The sequence below is a fragment of the Pleurodeles waltl genome, chromosome 7 (assembly GCF_031143425.1).
Source record: "Pleurodeles waltl isolate 20211129_DDA chromosome 7, aPleWal1.hap1.20221129, whole genome shotgun sequence".
NCBI classification, from domain to species: Eukaryota; Metazoa; Chordata; class Amphibia; order Caudata; family Salamandridae; genus Pleurodeles; species Pleurodeles waltl.
The window spans coordinates 12,201,384-12,225,241 of NC_090446.1; the positions used below are offsets into that span (position 1 = coordinate 12,201,384).

The 23,858-nt window shown below is 47.1% G+C and overlaps 1 protein-coding gene across 2 annotated transcripts in view; it reads left to right on the forward strand.

Moving 5' to 3' along the window:
- The window catches only part of LOC138303550 (ovostatin-like), a 131,994-nt gene that overhangs the window by 26,149 nt on the left and 81,987 nt on the right, over window positions 1–23,858 (forward strand). For both annotated transcript variants that reach the window (XM_069242791.1, XM_069242792.1), the window contains exons 4-11: window positions 742–794; window positions 2,549–2,569; window positions 8,216–8,384; window positions 10,363–10,447; window positions 13,614–13,740; window positions 18,264–18,378; window positions 21,154–21,269; window positions 21,752–21,910. In XM_069242791.1, the coding sequence (XP_069098892.1) occupies window positions 742–794; window positions 2,549–2,569; window positions 8,216–8,384; window positions 10,363–10,447; window positions 13,614–13,740; window positions 18,264–18,378; window positions 21,154–21,269; window positions 21,752–21,910 (845 nt within the window). The remainder of the gene's footprint in view (window positions 1–741; window positions 795–2,548; window positions 2,570–8,215; window positions 8,385–10,362; window positions 10,448–13,613; window positions 13,741–18,263; window positions 18,379–21,153; window positions 21,270–21,751; window positions 21,911–23,858) is intronic.

Here is a 23,858-nt window from a genome sequence, read left to right on the forward strand (position 1 = left end):
TGGAAGCAGAATGTGAATGACACACCAACAGGCCAATGACTGAAGCGAGCTGACCCACACCTCATGCTGTACGCTGTGGTGGGTGGAAGCAGAATGTGAATGACAAAAGAACAGGCCAATGACTGAAGCAAGCTGACCCACATCTCATGCTGTACGCTGTGGTGGGTGGCAGCAGAATGTGAATGACACAACAGGCCAATGACTGAAGCGAGCTAATCCAGCCATCATGATGTACGCAGTGGTGGGTGGCAGCAGAATGTGGATGATACTACAACAGACAAATGGATGAGGAGGGCTGACCCAAGCCCATGTACATAGGCGTATATCTATTTTTTTATTTCTGATTATTTTTTTGTTTTTTTTGTTTCCATGATACAAATTAGAGATTATTGTAGACTCATCTGTCCCCCTCGAAGCGTAAAGCACTTTTGTAGGGGTTTTGTGGCAAAGCCACGCCCTCACCCCTAGTGTTGTTCCTTGATGATGTTGTCACTCCTCTGACACCCCTTTAATTCTCTGACCGGCTCCTCGCAGGTGAAGACTATACCCCCTTTTAGGTGCTGGCTCCAGGAAGCATTGGTCCTTTTTTGGGAATGTTGTTCTGTCCTAGGACATTGGTCTTAGCTTTGTCTGCCCCATGTACCCTGTATTGTAAAAATGTGCCGTAAGGCAGTCATTCTAGGCGCTATCCTGGGGACTTTCCATCAAACCTTATAAACCTTTTCTCTTTTCTCTTCACAGTGAGGTTTCGTATACTTTGTTTGAATGGCACTTTGTTACCGACTCAAGAAACGGTGAGTCTGAGATACCTGGCCTACGGCGAGGTGGTTTTTAATCCCCTTGTTGGTGGTAATTGTGTAGAGCCTAGGTGTCCAGCATGGGGCTGGGGGATGGATCCATGCCAGGTTTTCAGGAGTGTGTAAATTAGTTCCGTAAAGAATCATTGTATGTACATTTATCTTGGACACCTCTGGTGAGGAGGTATGGGAGCCTGATGAGGACCGTGGGGGATGAGGGGGTACGGGGCACGAGTTGGAGGGTGTGAGAAGCTTTCCACTCCGACTAGGAGTTGAAAGCAAGACTTAGCGTCCCATCCTTGAGAGAGGAAGTGAAAATGTATCGGTGATCCCCTGGCAGTGTTTGCACAGGGACCACACGAGCCTGGTAGAACATTACACCTTGGTATTGGGACTACCCTGAGGTGCTTTCTTAGCAGTCAGTAGGGCAAGAACTACTGAGACACATGATGCTGAGGTTTGATACTCAGAAAAGCACCGCTAAAGATGGTCTCACTGAGGTGGAAACAGGGTTGGCTGTGCAGCACTGAGACCAGGAGACCAGAGGACCTCCATTTTGAGTCACCCGTGTGTCTCCTTGGACAGTTCTGTGGTTTCACCCTGGAAGTTGGTGCTCACTCGCAGGGTCAGTGGACATGTTTAGGTGTTTGTTCTTCTCTTTTGGGGTGCAGTAACGACCTTGTTGGCCACTAAAGGGTGATCCTACCCCATTCCTCACAAAGTGTCTTCTAGTGAAATGATTACACTTTATTTCCATTATGCATTAAGTATTTGGTAGAACTCCTTGGGCACATAAGATGTGCAGGTTTCCTCTAAAAATATTTACACAGTTGGCAAAAAAATCCTTCTCAAGTGTGGACACCTGGCAAGTGCTTGTGTCCCAAGTGAATGAACCCTGGACACATCAACAGAACAGTCAATGCTTCCGAGCTGGATCACATCAATCAATTAGTCCCAGAGTGCGGCAAAGGGATCCTGACTTGGTTTACTCTCATCATCAAAGAAGTGACTGACAAAAACAAAGCACCCTGAAGCCCCCTATCGAGCTGCTCAGACCCACCGGTCCTTCACTGAGCACCAATGTTATGACATTACTCAATACTTAACCAAGGAGGTAAAAAAAATCCCATCCCACGTCCTGAGCATGAACCAGACATCCTCTCTAGTGTGTCATTGCTCTACCCCCGGGTGGACTGGATGTGACTTCCTAGTACATGCTGAAGTCACCAACATCTTCCATTCGCTCAAGGCCACCGCCTATAAAGAAGAGATCCTACACCTGTTCATTGTAGGATCTCTTCATGGAGATCCCTTTACAGCCCTCCTCAATAGCGTCCTCTCGTAGCCCTACCAAGGACCTTCTCCGGCAAAATGTGCCTCAAACTAAAAGGTATAAACACTTCACGTAGAGTGATCTGGCATGGATCCGGTCGTCGAGAAGCAACTTTGGGCATCATTGAGTGGGTTGTTGTGGGCCGGGCCTGTTTGGGACCAAGATGCTTTGGTTGGGGATCAGCCTATCTTTGTTCCTCACCAGTGCTTACCTTACAGCTGCTTCCAAACCATCTTTAGAGGTTGGTGATATGGGAACAGCACTTCCTTTGTTAGTGAGGTGGGAACACCACCAGTGATGGTTAGTATAGTGGCAGTTGTTTCTATTCAGTGAGGACTTTAATGTAATGGAAACAATGTATTCACGTATGCTTTCTTTTTGGGCCGGTAAACTAAATGTTTATTTTTTTTTCTTTCAGCTCAGCTTGGTGGAAGTGCGTGTAAGTTTTCCTTCTTCCCTACCTGGCGTTGTTGGCATGAACACCTCAAGTATGATGTCCTGATGATGGGGAGACCTGGTTGTGGTGCTGTGACATGATCTCTAGAGTGATGCCTTCACTTGGGGTTCAAGGAGTGTGGATTAAAGGCACAGGGCACAGCCCCCAGCCCAGTCCTCAAAAAAAAAAGAGAACTGGTTTAAGCACATTCAAAAATCCTTATCATGCTTTTGTTGATAAAGACCCATATCTGGGCCTGATTTACTTGTCGGACGCACTGCCTCTTTGCGCTGCCCTGCACTCTTAGTGAGATGTGCCTGGCAAAGGCTAGCACGGTGCACCCAACTACCCAAAAATACGTCCTCCACGTAGGAGCGAACTCTGACCGTCCAAGGCTTCACTTAAGATAGTGGTTATGAAAGACAACTACACTTGGAAACCCAGGCTCCACCTTCGACTGGAGGCAGACCAGACTCCCTTTGAGGGGGGGGCATACAGTGGGTTACTGTGCCCCCTCCCTCCTAGAGAGAATACTGGGGTGTCCCTTGGCATCCTCTGTGCCCCACAGAAGCCCCACTAGTTGTGCACTGACCGTCTGCCACCTATGTGGCACCTCTCCCCGGGTTCTTTGCCTCTGCCCACACATCATTAATACAGCACATGAAAAATGTTTCATCGCTTTCATAAGTCCATGACCCAGTGCAAGTGAGGGAAAGGCCCCTCGCGTCAGGACTGCAAAATGTGCACTTCAGTGATCTATATTATAAAAAGGGCCACACAGGAGCCTGCAGCCCTTTCTACGGTACCACAGTGGCCCCAGGTTATATGGATGGGGTGCGCCTGTTGCGCCCCAGGGTGCCTTTTGTAATCCCAGGAATTTCCAGAGATCATGACCATATTTAAGCAAGGTCCATCTTCTCATAAACAAAGGACACTTACAGCTAGTAAACTTTGAAAATGGTGGGGTCTACACGCCTTTTGCAAATTGGATTTTCATTAGAGAGCATGCTCCCTCAAATTTTCAATTCTAAAATACAATATGCCAATTAGTCTATTTTAAATCACAGCTTCCACAGAAATTAGAGTTTTTCTAAGGGACACCACTGAATTATTTGAATACTTTAATAGTGTCAGACAAGTCTTACGTTGTCCCTGGTTGTTGGTGAGGTCTACCCTCCCCTATGGAAACCTAGAACAATTGAGACTCAACAGTGCACCACTATTTCCCTAGAGATTGGCTACACAACCAGAGATGTTACAAGCAGCCCAACACATCTCAGTGTGCAGTTTTATATGACCTATCCAATTTTCACATGTCTTTAGAGCCTTTCTTCACTTCTAAATTCTGCTTCTTTACTTGCTGTAGATTCTCAGTTCTGTGGGTCGACGAGAATCTATTTGAATGGTCAAAAATGCATAAATTGTACTACTCTCTCTTACCATAGACAGTGAAGCTAGACAAATCCTACAGGCTCCACAGAGCTCAGCTTCCATAGTCTGTACAGAATCAGGCAAGTTACAAGGACCTTCCGTGCACAGGGCGCACCCCGCAGCCGTGATCATGTTCTATCCTGCTTCATCAATGTCTATGGTGCAGACCTACTTACGAAGAGTCCCAGCAGAAAGGGCACTCTTGAAACCAAACCAACAATAAGTCTTTCAAACCCGGAACACAAGTGAAGCTCAGACCAGTTTTAAATTCAAGAGGTGCAGCCAGTTTGCCCCAACAACTACTGGAAGTCTATTGTGAGTTCCATTTTACACATGGGCAAATACACTGTATGTTGTGTCACGCAACAGCTCAGGTGTAAGTGTAATCTGGTTTACTAACTTTTTCATCTCCAAGAAGAAAATATACTCGCCATTAGGAATTTCCCCCCTTACTTCCCAATAATATTTGGGGCAGTCTTATACCCATCCTACATATGTATTTACTCCTACCCATCACAGGAGTAAACATCACTTGTTTATTCACATTCTCAAACGTTTCTAGACCCCTTCCATCCCTGGAAATATTGTAGTCTGTGGTGTTACCAACTTTTCTGTCCCACTCTTGCCAAGGAACACCTTTTTCATACTCCTGAAAGGTTTAATAGCCTGAAAAGCTTCATGTGAGTGCAACTTTTTCCAAGTCTAAACTAGGGGTAGGCAAAAGGTTTCATTCCATCAGCGGAATTTGGCGACTCCGTAGTTCCAGCCAAATTCCGCGAATTCTTTTTTCCTGCAAGGCTCCAGAGATGTGGGCATGATTTTGCATCCCCTGACATCATTTTCTAATGTGGCAGTTGCGTGCCAACATGGCCAGACGGATGCTTCTACTCGAGTTGCAGCGAAATCAATTAGAAAGGCTTCGCACTATTGCACAATGCTTGGTGCTGTTTCTGCTGAATTTTCAACGCTGTTCACGCAACTGTAGGAGGCTGGCCTGGTTTGTAGTGGGTACCTTGGGTACTTTAACCTTAAGCCAGGTCCAGTTATCCCTTATTAGTAGATTAGAGGTGTTCTAGCATCTTAGGCTGATGGAGGTAGCTCCTGCAATACCACTTATAGATACACAAGTAAAGACCATACTCAGTGCTACCAAAAATAAAGGTATTTATTTGGGTGACACAGTACCAAAAATATCTTAGAGACAATACTCCTGCTGGAGGTAAGTATTAGATACACTAGACAGCAAAATTAGACATGTAAATAGTCTTAGAACAATGCAAACAGTAGGAAATCCTATAGAATTCAGTGGGAGAAAATAGGTCTAGGGGCAACACAAACCATATACTAAAAAAGTGGAATGTGAATCACGAATTCCCCCCTAGACAAGTGTAGTGTGTGCAGAACACTGGGAGAGTAAGAATACAGTAAAGGTAAGTAAATGACCCCACCCCTGAGCCCAGAAAAGCAGGAGTAAACTACTGCAAGTTTCCTTACGACACACTACACCTCGTTTTGGGGATTTTGCAGCAGCCAACCAAGTCTGCAAAGAACTGCTGGATTATTGGACCTGGAGACCTGAAAAGAAAGGGGACCAAGTCTAGAAGTCGAAAGAAGTTCAGGAAGGACAGGAGCCCCTGCCAACCCAGAAGAGGGTGCAAAAGAAAAGTTCCCGGTTAGTCGAAGACTGCAGGAATGCACCCTAGGAATATGCCAGTGGGTTCCTGCATGATGCAAAGGATGTCCCACGGCGTGAAGATTGTTGCAGATGTGATTTCATGTTGGAAGGCACCGACAAGCCTTGGCTACGGCAAAAGTGCGTTTTTCATCAAAACGGAGCTTGATGGACCTGGGGGCCTCAACTCTGAGAGGAGGAAGAGGGGGCTCTCAGCACTTCGGAGCGCCCTCAGGATGCCAGCCAGCACCCCCAGAAGCCACAGGATCCAGGTGCAAAGGAGGTGCAAAATGCAGTTGATAAAGCACAACAAAATAAGGTCCCACGCTGCCGGAGAACAACTCAGCGAGTTGAGCTTCGCAGGATGGAGTGCTAGGGACCTGGGCCAGGCTGTGGATGAAGGAATTGTGCCAAGAGTGCAGAGGCCTCAGGATGGGAAGAAGATGCAATACATAGGGGTACTGTCGTTCTCAGGGAAGGATTGTCAGCAGGACCTCAGGACAGTCTGTCGATGATGCCCACCATCTGTGTCCTTAGGAGCACGCTCATTGCTGTGAGAGGAGTCCCAGGGTACCGGTCGTCGCCTTGGAAGGTGCCTGCTTGGAGCAGGGGAGAGACTCCGTCACTCCACGGGAGATTTCTTCGGCCCTTCTGGTGCAGGATGAAGACTGGGAGTCCCCAGAGCATGCACACCATGGAAGCTGTTGCAGTTGGCGACTTGGAGCGACTTGGAGCTCTCTTGTAGACACTTTTGTTGCAATTACAGCGTTTCTTGGAGCAGGCTGCAGTTGATCCGAGGTCAGAATAGTTTGAAGTCATTGCAGAGGATTCCTGAAGGAAACTTGTAAGCAGAATCTGAAGAGAACCCACAGGAGAGACCCTAAATAGCCCTGACAGGGGGATTGGCTACCTTATCAGGTATGGACCTCGCAGGAGGGGTGTCTCTGATGTCACCTGCTGGCACTGGCCACTCGGAGCCCTCCAGAGTGCTCCCACACCTTGCAAAGCAACATGGCTGAAGTATGGGACACACTGGAGGAGCTCTCGGTACCACCCCTGGTGTGGTGATGGACAGGGGAGTGGTCACTCCCCTTTCCTTTTTCCAGTTTCCCACCAGAGCAGGGGAGAAGGGGTCCCTGAACCGATGTAGACTGGTTTATGCAAGGAGGGCACCATCTGTGCCCTTCAAAGCATTTCCAGAGGCTGGGGGAGGCTACCCCTCCCTAGCCTGTAACACCTATTTCCCAAGGGAGAAGGTGTAACACCCTGCTCTCAGAGGAAATGCTTTGTTCTGCCTTCCTAGGAATGGGCTGCCCAGACCCCAGGAGGGCAGAACCCTGTCTGTGAGGTGGCAGCAGCTGTAGCTGCAGTGCAAGCCTCAGAGAGCTGGTTTGGCAGTACTGGGGGTCCATGGTGGAGCCCCCAGGATGCATGGAATTGCCTCCCAATACCATATTTGGAATGGGGGACAATTCCATGATCTTAGACATGTTACATGGCCATATTCGGAATTACCATTGTGAAGCTACATATAGGTATTGACCTATATGTAGTGCACGTGTGTAATGGCGTCCCGCACTCACAAAGTCCGGGGAAATGGCCCTGAACTATGTGGGGGCACATTTGCTGGTGCAAGGGTGCCCTCACACTTAGTAACTTTGCACCTATCCTTCAGCAAGTGAAGGTTAGACATATAGATGACTTATAAGTTACTTAAGTGCAGTGAAAATGGCTGTGAAATAGTGTGTGCACTATTTCATGCAGGCTGCAATTTCAGTCCTGTGTAAGGGTTTGTCTGTGCTCCGTATGGGTGACAAAAGAAATGCTGCAGCCCATATTCATCTCCTGGAACCCCAATGGCCTGGGTACCTAGGTACCATATATTAGGGACTTATAAGGGCAGGTCCAGTATGCCGTTTGAAATTGGTAAATTAAGTCACTAGCCTACAGTGACCAATTTAAAAGCAGAGAGAGCATAAGCACCAAGGTTCTGATTAGCAGAGCCTCAGTGGCACAGTTAGGCACTGCACAGGTATACACATTAGGCCATAAATTATGATCACTGGGGTCCTGGCTAGCAGGATCCCCGTGAGACAGGCAAAACACACTGACATACACTCACAAACAGGCCAAAAGTGGGGGTAACCATGCTAGAAAGAGGCTACTTTATCAGAGCTACTGGTGTGAAATTCCAGCACAAACATTGCAACATGCATATTTCCACCCAATGGTGGAACTCCGCAGAATCTCTGAGTTTTTATGTACCTCCGCGGAGAAAAACTCTACGAGTTCCGCCCACCCCTAGTGTAAGATTACAAACACAGGCTGTAGCATGAGTAAACTGAACTTGTGTGACATTGTGCATCTGGTTTCAAATGTCTAATTGCTACAGTCAGTGGCTTATTTTTTTATAGTTCTAGTAGTTCTTCCTGAAATGCTTTATTGTCATTAAAGTGAAACTAATATTTATATGCTATTCTATATTGTCCTATCATCTCTACCATAGAGTATAACCCCTTTTTCATCCTTTCCCGTCATGTCCCCAGGATCCCTCAGGGAACCGTCTCATGCAGCAGCGTAATGTAGAGACGAATAATAGCTATGCCTCCTTCACTTACAAGATTACTGATGAACCTAAGCTTGGGTTTTACCAGATCCAGTCTGAGACTGAGTCCGGAGCCAGCATCTATGAGTCCTTCGAAGTGAGAGAGTATGGTAAGTGTCAGGGCTACGCGTCCTTTGAAGTGAGAGAGTATGGTAAGTGTTGCATCTACGCGTCCTTTGAAGTGAGAGAGTATGGTAAGTGTCAGGGCTACGCGTCCTTCGAAGTGAGAGAGTATGGTAAGTGTCGGGGCTACGCGTCCTTCGAAGTGAGAGAGTATGGTAAGTGTCAGGGCTACGCGTCCTTTGAAGTGAGAGAGTATGGTAAGTGTCGGGGCTACGCGTCCTTCGAAGTGAGAGAGTATGGTAAGTGTTGGGGCTACGCGTCCTTCGAAGTGAGAGAGTATGGTAAGTGTCGGGGCTACGCGTCCTTTGAAGTGAGAGAGTATGGTAAGTGTTGCATCTACGCGTCCTTTGAAGTGAGAGAGTATGGTAAGTGTTGGGGCTACGCGTCCTTTGAAGTGAGAGAGTATGGTAAGTGTCGGGGCTACGCGTCCTTTGAAGTGAGAGAGTATGGTAAGTGTCGGGGCTACGCGTCCTTCGAAGTGAGAGAGTATGGTAAGTGTCGGGGCTACGCGTCCTTCGAAGTGAGAGAGTATGGTAAGTGTCGGGGCTACGTGTCCTTTGAAGTGAGAGAGTATGGTAAGTGTCGGGGCTACGCGTCCTTCGAAGTGAGAGAGTATGGTAAGTGTCGGGGCTACGCGTCCTTCGAAGTGAGAGAGTATGGTAAGTGTCGGGGCTACGCGTCCTTTGAAGTGAGAGAGTATGGTAAGTGTCGGGGCTACGCGTCCTTTGAAGTGAGAGAGTATGGTAAGTGTCGGGGCTACGCGTCCTTTGAAGTGAGGGAGTATGGTAAGTGTTGCATCTACGCGTACTTCGAAGTGAGAGAGTATGGTAAGTGTTGCATCTACGCGTACTTCGAAGTGAGAGAGTATGGTAAGTGTTGCATCTACGCGTACTTCGAATTGAGAGAGTATGGTAAGTGTCGCATCTACGCGTACTTCGAAGTGAGAGAGTATGGTAAGTGTCGGGGCTACGCGTCCTTCGAAGTGAGAGAGTATGGTAAGTGTCGGGGCTACGCGTCCTTCGAAGTGAGAGAGTATGGTAAGTGTCGGGCTACGCGTCCTTTGAAGTGAGAGAGTATGGTAAGTGTAATGTCTACGCACCTTTGAAAGTAAGAGTACAAGTGTCCTGTCTAGAACTCATTGAGAGTGAAAGAATACAATAATCATTCCATCAAGTCCTTTTGAAGGGAGAGTATGGTAAGTGTGATGTCGGAGTGTGGTAAGTGTAACATCTATAAGTCCTCAAAAGAGCAATAATACAGTTAGTGTCACATCTACGTGACCAGTGTGAAAGACTCCGGTGAGAGCCACATCTGTGAGTCCTTCAAAGTCAGAATGTGGTGGATGTCATGTCTGAGTCCTTCGAAGTGAAAGACTATAGTAGGTGTTGGGTACAGTAGGGTGTGAATGACCCATCTGCAGGCCTGTTTCTCCTCTTGCTTTGTTTCTGGGCATTGGGTATGGGCTATCACGTGTGGTTTGCATGGGTTTGTCTGAGTGGCATGTTTGTAGGTTTTCAGCACAGCTGAGTTTGCATGTTTGCTTTGTTAATATAACATGAGACATGCTCAATAGAGAAGGCGGAATTTTGTGCATAACATCTGAGCTTCCTAGAAATGCATTTGGGGTGTTTGGACATCTTAGGTAGTGCTTTGGTGCAGGCTAACGGTGGTTGAGCAAATTATGGGGCTGCTTTGGTCCACTGAAGGACTTACTTGAGAGCAAAGGGGTTCTCCTTTTAAGACTGGTTGTGCTTTGCGGTGGGACTGGCTTGAACCAATATGGGGATAAAGTACAACTTTTCCGCAGAAAGCGGTTGGATGTAGTGCATGGGATTGATTGGACAATCCGTGGTTGCTAAGGTGAAGTGAACATTACTGTCTAGACTGCATGTTTTGTTGGTACATTTTATGGGTTGTCACCTCACTGTCTATGTTGGTGATGCATCTGTTTTTGTTTCCTCTTAGTTTTACCCACGCACAGTGTTACGTTGCAAGCACCACAATCTGCATCCATCCTTGAAGAAAGTTTACCTCTCGGCATCTCTGCAAGGTACGTATAGCATCTGATGGTAGCTCTACCATTGTGGAAAGGCATGAGTAGAACCTTGAACCGACCAGACGGGAATGTACCACTCCTGATTAAAGGATGCATATGACCCACTCTGGCCACCCCCCAACACAAAATACATTGACGAACAGTCAGTGCTTGCTGAATGTTGGTGTCGATTCTCCGCCTCCTCTTTCTTTTTTCTTTTCTATTTCTTTCTTTTCCTTTTTGTCTCCTTCTCCCATGGTCGCCTTGAGACCCCATGGGTGATTAGCTGAGCTTTATAAATCACTGATTGATTGTTGATGGGTAGGCAGGTAAAACGAGGTTGTGTGTAGGGAAGATGCTCAAAGTCCCTCTTGTCTCATAAAACCTGGACACCCTACTAAACTCAGTCAGTCTATTCCCAAACTCCGCCTCCTTCTTGTGCACCAAAGGACTTTTGATTGTCCCTTTTGTCAGCTCCACGTTCTCCAGTTGTGGCCTTCTTCCCACTTAGGGGCTGAAAATGTTCACATTTTGGAAGAAAGTCCATACACAGTATGCAGCCCACCAGCTGAATTTTCTCTGTTCGAGGGATGGCTTTGTGGAGGGAATTCAGCTGGAGTCGGCCATCTCTCATTTAGACTTTTCCACACAAATTTGATGAATTTCAGTTACCACTGACCTGTAAATCAAACTATTAAGAACATGTTAAAAGCCTTACTTAAACCAGTTGCTGTGTCAGCTATAAAAATACCACAGCACATATAATTAGTTCATCCTAGTGTAGTTCAAAGGAGATGCTCTTTTTTGAAAGTTATGTTTAAAAGGCTAGTTCCCCAGTAACAGTGGTGATAGCGGATGCCCTGTCAGTTTCACTGTAATAGTCCAGAAAGGTGTATTTTGGAGTACTATACCACACAGGCTTTTTTTTTTTTTTCTTTTACATTTCTTGGACTCCTGGCATGAGACCCCAACTAACATGTATTGTAGGCAGCTGCCTAGGGTGCCAGCCCACAGCGGGCACCTTCACAGAACAGTGAGTTGTTTCATTAGGCTCTGAATTCTGCTACTTAAATTGTTCAAGATTCTTATGCTGTAAATGTTACAGCTGCCACCCACTTTCTTGCATTTGTTGCCCTACCATGCCACCCTCTTAGAGCAAGGGCAGTCCATATCTGGAGGGGGCTTTGTAAAAGCACATGTAAACGACAGGGCTGGTACTTAAAACTGCACTTTGTACAAGGTGCAAAAAGCCACCTGTAATTATGCCTCCCTGGTGACCAGATACATCCTGCAGTACAGTGCACATCACACACTGCATCCTGCACATGCCCCAAGGCCCTCGAGGCTGCCCGGTAACCGAGCTTATTCCTCATGGTGGTGGGTCACTCCGCGCGTTGAAAAGTACCTCTCGACCCCTCTTCCACCCAGAAGCTTAATAGCACATCTCCCTCTCTCCTGTTTGTGGAAAGAGGGAGACCCTACTTCTCCTGCTACTCACCTTTTCCTGAGATTTCATGGACCATGGTGGTACCCAACATCCTGGTGGTTGAGAATTCTTTAAGGCAAAAGGGTTCTTTCCTCCTTAGGTCGCCGAAGGGTTCATAGATTGATCTGAGCGAGTCGGGCTCTATAGTTTGTGTACAGTGCCCAGGACACGTCATCTAAGGATGGAGGGCCGTGTTCTGTCCTTTGAAGTGCCCTTCAAGTAGAGAGACTACAAGGGTCCCTGTGAAGAGAATATGACTGGCAGACTGTCAGCCCATGACCAGGGCTGTGATGCTTCTCTTCCTAGGTCTCCATGTCCATGTTCGGAGTGCTTTGTGGCCCATCTTCCTGATGCTATAATACACATCCAGACTTAACCCGCCAGCTGCCTACCGCAGTGCTTCAGAAACCAGAGGAAGACCAGTTAAGGTGCTTCTGAGTGGGCCATGGGGGGCACGGGCATCCGACCACCCACCATCAAAGGACCTTTTCTCTCTGTTCTCCTCCCTGACTCCAGATCTTAGTTGCACCTCAAACAGAACTTCAGAGGCGCTTTAATGAGACCCAGGTCCCTTCCTCTCAGGCCGCCATTCCCTCCCATTCTCACACAGCGTTTCACTCTGTGCTGATGTAACCAGGAGGCCCTGCCCACCTCAATGAGCGTCTCAGCTTCCACGTGCCCAACCGCCAGCTCTGCTCCTCCAACCTCGCCACCGTCACCCCCCCCACCCCCTTACATCCACCGTACCACAACCGGCGGCAGATCCTTCTCCCACCTCGCCGCCAAAACCTGGAACTCCCTCCCCGTTAACCTACGTCTGACCCAGGACCTCCTGACCTTCAGGAAACGTCTCAAGACCTGGCTATTTAAGCAGTAGCAACCTCCTTTCTCTCCCCCTCCCCCCCATTTCCCTAGCGTCTTGAGACCCTACTGGGTGAGGAGTGCACTTAACAAGTGATTGATTGATGCACTTACAGCGATAAGGGCTACTTTTTGTCTCCTTTCTGTGGCCTTCTCATTCCTTCACTGGCTGTGGCGTGGCACTGATTTTTTGCAAGCCCAGATGTTGTAGCATCCTTCCCCTTGTGTGCTGGTGCTGCTCCTCCCCTTGTGTGCTGGTGCTGCTCCTCCCCTTGTGTGCTGTCGCTGCTTCATTTGTGTGGTTTCATTGCTTCTTTTACCTATGTGGTTTTGCCGCATGTATATAAATGTGCAACACTGATCGGCGCACATTTTTATGCTGTTCGGGCCTAAATGATCACACCCGTGTCTGGTTTATGGATACCCCTGAGCGTGATAAGTTGCGCTTTACAAATCCTGTTTGATTGATGGATTGTTTTCTGCCAATAATATATTATAGAAGGTAATTATGTACCTGGTAAATATCCATATTGCTGGGTGCAAAACATCTCCAGTCCCAGTTTCTACCTTGGAATGGGGCATTAAGTAGGAGTTTTGAATGTGTTTCTTCCGAGCAGCAAACCTTGGAATGTGCAGTATTTTCACCACACACATTCCACCAGGTTTTACCCATGGAAATCTGTCCAGTTACAAATTGTGGAATTAACGCATCAGTTGTAATCTGGATGTAGTCGCAGACTGATGTTTGTTACAGTACATGGCTTACTGCAGCTCTGGGAACGATATGGGAAGCATATGATTGCCAAGTCTAAAGCCTCTCCCCCTTCATTGCAGTTACACCTATGGCCAGCCTTTGGTTGGAAACGTTAAAGTGACTGCCAGCAGGAAGCCCAATTCCTGGAGACCGGAGCAGACCTGCAGCCTGGCCGCTGACGGCATCCATGAGGTCATCGAAGGAGTGGTGAGTGATCTCCTGAGCGGTGGGCCTGAGCCGGCCTCAGCCCCTCATGTGATGGGCTTCTCTTTAGACTGGTACCCAAAAGGGAACCTTGAGTTCTTCAGTGGGCGGTATTCACGACACAGGGGTAACGGGTTCTGCATCGGTTATCTGCACCGCTGCTCATGAAGACCACAGTCAAAACTCTGCCCGACTCAGGTTCTTCCAGGCTAAGGTGCACATGGTATTCCAGTATCATGGGGATTAACGCTACCATTAATCATCTGCTCAAAGCAGGGGGAAAATGTATGTGAACTTTGAGGCAGATTTGGGGAGAGGATGGGTAATTTGTTCTTCATTGCAACATAATTATTTCTCAGTGAGTACTCCGATGAAAAAGAGAGGCAAAGTTCATGTTCCATGATTGGAAAAAAAATCTTTTTTTTTTTTTCCCAACCATTGATTCTTCAAGTTGTACAAAACAGGCACCACGTTTCGTACCAATACGCACAGAGCTTCATCAGGGCTGTTGGAAAAAAAAATGACAAAAATAAACATTATTAAAAGACAGCACAATAAAAAAAAAAAAAAAAATATATATATATATATATATATATATATTTACAATTAAAACCTGAGGTTCTATTTACAGAAGACTTGTTGAGCCTCTCTATCATAACTTTTGTACCAATGCAAATATGTCTCCTATCCACAAATGTAAATAGGGCTACACAAGTCTTAACAGCATCTGTAATAAGCTGTGAGAAGCTTGCACCAAAATTAACACACAACTCTCATCCATACATGATTGATGATTACGCATTCTAGCCCCTATATCTATTCTTATAGATACATAGGCCCCATAACACTCATTAGAGATGCATTTAGGACATGTATAATTATCTGTCGTACACTTCTACACCCAAATTCTTATATTTCCCTCCATGGCCTCCTTCTTCGCCAAACCCCCCTGTATTGTCACCTCTGCCACTTCACACACTCACGTTCTTTCTCCTTGCACATTAGGAAGTTCTCTCTCTTCCCAACCAAAATCTCTCCCGTCTACTCAGTGTCCTCACTCCATAGAGCAGGAACTCCCTCTCACCTGATGGTATGGCCTCCTAGTGTGGTGCCAATGACTTCTCAGCCAGTTGCCCCACCCTTCTAGTCTGATCTTCCACCCATCTCGCAGGACCACGGTAGTCTGCAAGTCCACCTCCGGAGCCAAACCACGGAACCTCTCCCACTGTGAACGAGAATGTATCATTGTCCAGTGCAGGAATGTGCCTCACCCAAAAGGAATATTTTTCAGCGCAAGCTCAGTAAACCACGCACACACTCATTGCTCCCTGTCGACTTGGTTGTCACATGAATCATTGCATCATTGTGCACCTTAACTTTACTTTTCTGAAATTCTTGCCTCCACTGTCTGGACCACTGGGGAGAATTCCAGGAATGCATTACCTTCCACCCTTCCTGTCACTGCTCCGCACACCAGCATCTTTCCGACACAGTGCAAAGCACACACAGCAGACGCATCAGGAAACGTTCCAAGTGTCACCTGGTCATCCTTCACCACTAGGTCTCTCCAATGGAATGGTCAAGTACTCTCAGCCAGACCGGCATGTCCATACTCCCTCATTCTGTAATCCTTATTCTGTGACGAGGCTTAGGTGTTCCCCCCCCTCTGCCTCCAGAACACCGTCCCCGACGCCTCAACTTTATAGGCAAAGCTCAGATGGCCAAAAGATGTTGCATGAGACGCAACTCGCATTTTCTCTGCCCACCACCTGTATAGTGTGTGCCTTAATATAGTCCGTTTGTTGGCAAGTGTGAAACCATTACCACGGAGTCCAGCCCGCTACCTAGTACAAGCTTGTTCAAGAGGACGCTGGTGTGCCATTGGTGACCCCGAGAGACAGAGGTCCCGCTACTCCTCCACTGTATTCAGTCTTGCATTCTCCCATCATTCCCACTATCAAGAAATATTCAAGGTAGTGTAGTATCACTCAGACCTCAACACTACCTCACCACCTCGAGCGAGGTCATAAACTTCTCAAAGATCGGGAACACCACTGAACAACCATAGGCATTGCCTTGTCGATGCAGTATTGCCCTAGAAATTGAAAGCTTAGCAGCTGGAAATCCTCAGCATGTACTGACCGCTAACGGAATGCAGAATTAATGTCTGCTTTCCCCATTTTCTCTAATTGTTCTTTCCCACAAACCCCTCAACCTCTGCCATGTTCCTGTTCCATATAAACAGTAATTAGCAGCATGAATGTCCCTGCATTTTGAGCAATTGGATTGGAAATTGGAGGGGTACCTGTAACATTGGGTTCCAGCGGACTCCTGCTTCTTCCCGCCTACCCATGCTCCCCAACCCTCCGGTGGGACACCTTGGTAAAGGTGTGACCGGCATAGGTTACCCGCTCTCTGTATGTATGGTGGGTATGTATCAAGCCGGTGTCATAACTTCCAATCACAGCTTGCTTTCCAAGTCCCATTAAGGCTTGGTTTATGCTGTTCTGGATCTGAATTCTTCATCATTCTGGAGGAATGGCAGGATACCAATATATTGCTTCCATATACCTATTAGCTAGGGACTCCTTCATATTACACTACCATTGATCGTGAACGCTTCTGTCCTCTTAACATCAGTAGGGAGCTTCCTCAGACTGGTTGTTTTTGACCTCCATGGAGTACGGATAGTCTATAGGTATTGCTGTTCTTTTTAGGATCCTCCCCAATTCATGCTTCATCATCGGATCTCACCCTGGTACTCTTTAAAGAAGGATGGGCTCAGCCACAGTGGAGGAAGAACTTTGATATTGCTTTTTTTTTAGGTCACTTACATGATAAAAGTGCCTAGGGCCTACCCCGGTACCCCTTTATTTTGGGTGCCACTGGTGCAGTTTAAAAAACATGAGTTTTGAATCCCACAAACTCTGTATTGTTACTTCATTCACACTTCTTGCCGTGCGCCCTACCCGCTCCCTGGTGTCTGGAGGGTAGGCCTTCCATCCACATACTCCAGCTCCCTGGTCCAGCTGTTGCTGTATGACCTCCTGGGCTTCTGATGACGTCAGAGCGGAGCAGCTCCCCCCTCTGCCCAGGCACTCCCCTGTCCTAGTGGCACACTTCTCCTCTCTCTGGCTCCTGCCAGTCAGCCGCCCCTTGCCAATCCCTTTATCCCCAGCATCAGGGCACACGACCAAGTTAGTCTGCCCCTACATACGGGTGTCCTGGACAGGAAAGTGTGACACTACCCCCTACTTGTCTCCGCTGCCCTGTCTGTTTCTGAATGGGACAGCACTTCCTTGACAAGTCTGTGAGACCAGTGCTGTAGGCTGGCCCTGCCAATCTCCCCGGTCAGTGGGGGTTCCTGGGCACTCACAAGCCTCTTCCCTCCCTGTGGCAACATGACAAAATCTGAGCAAGCCCTCCGCCGGTTCCATGCTTTCACTGGTACTTTGTTCTGTCTTTTCAAAGACGGGGATGTGACCATGCACTGCATTTTGGAAACTCCTGATCTTTACAACAATCAAGTTGGGATAGTAACTCTGCACATAAATGTGGACAAATTAAAGTGAATGAGATCTGCATGTTTCAAAACACAATACCGCTGATCCCGAATTTAGTAATGAAATTGCGACTCTCTGGTACTATCACAGACATACTGAGCACAGCTAAATAGGTATACAAAAAAGTGATCGATCAAATACTTGAATTAACCTCAGCTACTGACAATCATTTGGGTCGCATTCCAATCCATAGTTTTTTTTGCTCCTCACTATGTCACCCCAGATTGGACCCAGCCATATGCAAATCAGTGTTGACCCTGCTCCCCATGGGAACAGTTGAGCCCGAACTGCCAGGCCAGGTCCCCCCCCTTGGACCAGAAACCAGCATCCTGGGACCAGTTCTGGAGTATCAGCCAGGCTAGCTTGTATCCAGTGGCAGAGTGAGCAAGGGACCGACGTCTAGGCATACCCGGTGTACCATGTAATTTACAGTGGCTAAGATTGATTCAAGCTATCCATCCATCACCTTGTTGTTTCAGCATTTGATGCTGTAAGTGTGACGGGGATGTTCAGATGTGAGTCCTGGGCACGCAGTGCCACTGGAACCAAGCTATACACGGCTGAAGAGCCCTAACTAGGGACTGAGTTCTGCTCCAGGGAGGGCCTGGCCTGGCGGTTCGGGCTGGACTCTTCCCATGAGGAGTAGGACCAAACTAAGGTGGCACGGTGGGCAAAAAAAAATTCTGGAGATGTGCCGTGAGCGATTGCCAGTGGATGAGATTAATTCAAGCGTTCAATCCATCACCTTGATGTTTTTGTTCCATTAAATAAGTGAAAATAATTTTAAATGTCTCTGTAAATTTGAGACGGTTACTTTGTCTCTGATTAATGTGTGTTTTTTGCCTGAACTCACTGACCGCCCTTTGAGTTGATGAAGATTGAGAAAGGGTGGCAAAGAATAGACATTGACCTTACATGTTCAGAGGGGGCTTCACCCTGATGTAACTCCTGTCTCTTTTCCAGCTCGGACCCGATGGAGTCCTAAACATGACCATCAGCCTACAGAAGTTCCAGTTCTACCGCCCGGGCCTGGAGAACAGCCTGTCCATTGAAGCTACAGTGACCGAAAATGGAACAGGTGAGAGTGCTGTGCAGTAATGGTGACCCCTCCCTGGAGAAGCCAGGTGTGCAAGGGCCCTTGAGGGAGCCCAGGGCCTCCCTGAGCCTTGGTTATTGCAGTAAAGGAGACCGTGACCTCCCCCTAGAGTAGCCAGGGGTTCCAGGGCCCTTGAGGGAGCCCAGGGCCTCAGTGAGCCTTGGATAGTGCATTAAAGGAGGCAGTGACCCCTGCCTAGAGAAGCTGGTGGTTCAGGAGCATTTGAAGCAGCCCAGGGCTTTGCGGCGAATTCCCAAGTGCAGGTAATGAAGCAGTAACCCCTCCCTAGAGAAACCGGTGCTTAAAGGGCCCTGAGACAGCCCAGGCCCACTGAGACATTACTAATGCAGTAAAGGAGACCACGACGCCTCCCTAGAGAAGCCAGGGGTTCAGTGGCCCTTGAAGCAGCCCAGGGTCTCACTAAGACCTCTCTATTACATTAAAGAATACAGTGACCCCTCCCCTAGAGAAGCTGGGGATTCAAGGACCCTTTAGGGAGCCTATGGCCTCACTGGGCCTTGGCTAGTGCAGAAAAGGGGACAGTGGCCCCTCCCTAGAGAAGGCAGGAGCTCAATGGCCCTTAAAGCTGCCCAGGGCCTCAGACTTGGCTAGTGATGGGCAATCACCAGATACCTGGAAGAAGTGCTATGCCCAGAGAACTGGCTGACATCTCAGCACTATCCTAGAGGACTTGCAAGACGACACCAGTTAAACTCTCACTGCTGACGTCCAGTGAGCTGTAGGTCGCAAGTTCGAATCCCAGCAAAGCCAAGGCTGCTTTCCACCCTCCCAAGATCAGCATACAGAGGACCATTGCATTACGTAATACCTGGTAAAACCCGCACTTAAAAAAAAAAACTGCACAAGTGTGCTATGAAGGTCTAAATAATAAGGTATTATGGTGGAAGTGATTCCACTGGTGCGCTGCTGTTCTACACAAATCAGGAAATCTGGTCTTCCTACTCAAGTATACATCATTGTGGAAGTCTTCCGTAGCCGCAAGGTTTGAAATGAGCACCATTGTTCCAAGGTGTGATGTCCTCCTAGAACAGTGAAGATTTGAATTCCCCTGGAGCCAGAATCCTTTTTACCCAAGAATGATTTTTCGAGGTCCTCCAGGGATTGATTAATAATTAAATTTCTGCCCTTAAAGGGTTTGGGTCCAAGGTGCGGTCCTCTGTTGATCTCTTGAATGGGGCCAGGCTTTGAACATAGATCCTTTCTCTTAGATCCTCGCACTAAGGTATACATGTCGTTGAGACTTGGTCCATGGGAGGGTGGCCGGCCTGCGGAGTTGTCATTTCTCAGTTAAAGACAGTCTCCTTGCCAGTCTGACCTGCCTTCTGCCCCTTGTAGGGTCACTGCAACCGCTGCTGGTTTCATTGGCCGGTGTTTAATATCTGCCTCATAAGGTTGTGCCAGAGCATGGGGAAGGGTGCTAGTGTGCACAGTACAGATGCCTGTTTCTTGCCCATATTATGGCACTGAGCTTGGGAATAGATCTGAACATCTCAAAGAGAGGTTTAGCATGCGCATATTTCTAGTTTGCAGAAACATGGATGTTTGTGTTTCTACAGAATGATTGCTTTGTCACTCTCTCTTGCCAGTAGGTGCAACAATATTGTCAGCCCTCTGCCTCTCCACGCCAGCAACACACACTGTTCTCCACACAGACACCATAAACACTCCTCTCTCTCCACTTGCTTTGCACCAGGACCCACACTCTGTTGAGAGGGCTCCTAACAGAAGCTCCTGTCCTGACATCCTACTAGCTGGTCTCTTGTGGCTCGCTAACATATCTGACAATCTGGAAGTCCCCCAGATTCAGCAGTTTAGAGAAGCCAACCGCAGCCTGGGTACTTCTGTCCAAGTGCAGCACAGAAAACGCCCCACTCTTGGTTCAGGATGACATCCTTGCTCACACCCAGGAGACCCCACTGGTGGCAGCAAGAGTCCTAGAGCAGATATCTCCTTTGAAAGGAGTCGCTCAGTATACTCCCTAACCATGGTATCTAGCTGCTTCCTCTGCTCTCTTCTATCTTAACACTAAGAATAAAACGAAGTACTTTAATCATCGATTCAGTCCTGAGGCGCTCCAGTGTTCAGATGTACCCTTGCATGCTCCACAAGGATCTCATTCAACAAATGCAGCTACTCAAAGTTTGATTTCACTTTTTCAGGGGATGGCCAGAGGCGTCCTGGCATGGCACACATGCAGGTCTGGCATGATTGGAGCAATCCTTTAACTACTGTGAGTGCAGGGTCACCCACACACCAGGATCTGGTGAAGGAACAGCAAACCTTGAGTTGAAAGCAAGTCCTCCGGCCTCACCTGGATGTCCCATGAGGCAGGCTGAATATGGGGGCATGTTGGTAGGGTTGAAGAGCTTGTCGAAAAAATGAGGTCGGAAAGCTGCTTCAAATGCTACACCTTTGTCTTGTTGAAGGAAATCTTTAGCAGAGTTGTACTCATAGCAGCAGGTTTGTAGCCTCTGATTAAATTAGTTTAATTTTTGATCTCCATCTTCCAAACACTCAATTTCTATAAACACCTAATTTTGAAAACTCGTAGCTGGGTTGCTACTGATGCCATAAGCTCGATAAACAAAATGGAAGACTCTGGGACAGACACTGCTCGTGGTGGCCGTGGTCGCTTGTGATGCTGGCTGTCCTGTGCATCCTTGGGTTGACTTGTAGACCAGCGGGTAACCTCGGCTCTGCTTGCTGTACTGACTTGTCTGCTTTGAATTCTCACAGATATCCAGGTGACTGAGACGAAATCCGTGTGGTTCTCCCAGGAGGTGATGAGGCTGAATTTCGACTACAGCAGCATGGATCGCTACTACAAGCGGGGGATCAACTACAGTGGATCGGTAACTCATTCTGATAGTTGTATATCACTCTCTTGTATAATGAGGATCTTCTCCAGACTGGACTGTGTGAAATCAGGGAGAGCGCTGGGGGAGGGGGTGAAGTGGGGGTGGTGGTGGGGTGAGCGCCTCTTGAAGTAAACCCTGCTGGAGTGTAACTAGGGACCACTGGTTACAAGCCCACCTCCCTTCAGCCAAATCATTTATGACCCAAGTATTATTGGCTCGGACGTGGTGGTGGGGCAGCTCGGCTGGAGGGACATCTGCCAAGCTTTACTCTCCACAACATCACTGCCCCTTGCTTCATTTTCTTGCCTGCTTGTGTTTTCTATTCCTAGTTAAAACTGTAAGTCAAGATTCTGGGTCAGAATGCATGACAAAATGTACCATGAAATATGTGTCTGAGTTAAACTGTGGATGAAAGTGTTTTAGATCGGCACCTAGACCCAGTTCGATACCTTACACTAAACATTTTTTTTGTTTAGCTCATCCTCCAAGGCGTGAACAGTGAGCCAATCCCCAATGAAGGCATTGACCTGTACATTGACTATTCGAAGGTGGACAACTGTACGACAGATGAGGATGGAAAGTGCTTCTTTTCCATCGACACCACCAACTTTGTGGACGCCACCATTGTTATTGAAGTGAGTATCACATCAGCAGTGGAAGCAAGTACCGCAAGGGTATTTGTTACTCTGTTCATTGTAGTACAGCATCAATATCCAGGTGAGAACAGCACCATTGCTCCAGTAGGTACACATTCACCATTTGTGCACATCCACAATTGGTGACACTACCCACGTGAGCACAGTGTGCATGTCGGTGGCCAAGCACATTCAGTGCTCCCATCTGAGGCAACTCTGTGTAACTGAAGAAAGTGCAGTGTTGCTATGGATTAGAGTAGTGTGTTTAATCGAAATACAGTCGGATACCTAGGTGAGTAAAATGTCCTTGTCTCGAGTACAGTTTTGGTACCATCTGAGACAGTAAACATCTGTTATTAGTGTAAACTCTGCACAGCGGATCATAAGGTGTGGTACAAGTAATGAAAAGGGCCTCACGGTGTGTGGTTACACATCTTTGAAGGTGGTACAGATATAGCCTTACAATACATGGAGGAACCGAAGGCACCATTTAAGTAAAAATAAAAAAGGAGTAGAGGGTACAGCCAATGAGATGGTTCCAACCAAATCGTTGTATTTAACACATCACCACAGCATATTCAATAACTCACTAACAAAAGTAAGATATCTTCACTGGAAGTCTGAATTTATATATTTAATGATCCTTCAAGCTAAAAGTAAGGCTGATAACATAAAGAGAGATAGCCTGATATGAGGATGGAATTTGATGTAAGTGAGCAGAAGGTGAGATTGATTACAACATATTCCAACCAGTCACAAGTCCTGAGACAGATTTTGAATAGGAGTTGGCATATATTACAGACTGACTCTACTTTAAGTAATGTCATTTCCAGGGTACCCTCGATCACTTTTCGTAAAAGTAGATCATTAAGAGAGGATCTCAGTCACAACAGAGTAACCAGTGATAATGTTAGAGCTAGGTCTTCAGACCATCCTGTGGGTTTTTTCTGTTGTAGACAGTGCAAAGCATGTAAATACAGCAGCAATTGTTTTGAAGTGTTTGGGGACAATGGACATTGGACCCATCAAATTCGAGGACATTTCAATTGCAATACAGATTTCTGTGTTTATTGCCTGATGTCCCCGTGTGGGAAATTGTATGCGGGCAGCACAATACACAAGGCTAAAAAGAGGGTTCTGGAACACATTCGCGCTAGACCGAGCCAAGAAACTATGCCCGAGAGCCCTCCGAGAAGGTAACCATTACCTACTCCAAAGAAGAATTACTCCTCCTGAACACTAAATCTCATAAGCTGTGTATTAAAAGTACAGATCCTTATATTGGCAAATATAGATACCCCTCGTGTGCATGGTCCTTCCAAATACATACGGATTCTCAAATAACCAAGGACTCTGATAAACTTTCTATTTTTTTAGTTAATTGTCGCTCATTAGGAGCTCATATATTGGATATTCACCTTTTGGTTGAACAAATTAAACCTCTGGCCTTATTTCTGACAGAAACTTGGCTGGATGAAAGCTCTGCTCCAGATGTTGTGATGGCACTCCCCACAGGCTATAAGATTAGCAGAATTGATAGACCTAATAGAGGGGGGGGTATTGCAGTCATCTATAGAGATACTTGTAAGATCACTACAGCACCCACTCTAATTAAAGACTGCGAGAGTATGTCTTTCTCTCTCAGCGTGAACCCTCATTACACCCTATCTGGTGTTCTGATTTATCGTCCACCGGGGCCCATGGGAGATTTTATGATCTCATTGGCAGAAAATATCTCGCAACTAATTTATACCAAATCAAATTTCTTAGTGTTGGAAGATTTTAATCTACATGCGGAAAATATAGATAATGCTTCCACTAAGAGGTTGATAGCAGACATGAATGCATGTGACCTAGTACAGCTTATTTAGGGACCAACTCATATTAAGGGACATACACTTGATCTGGTATTTTCTAACGTACCAGGTATAAAATTTCTATCCTCACA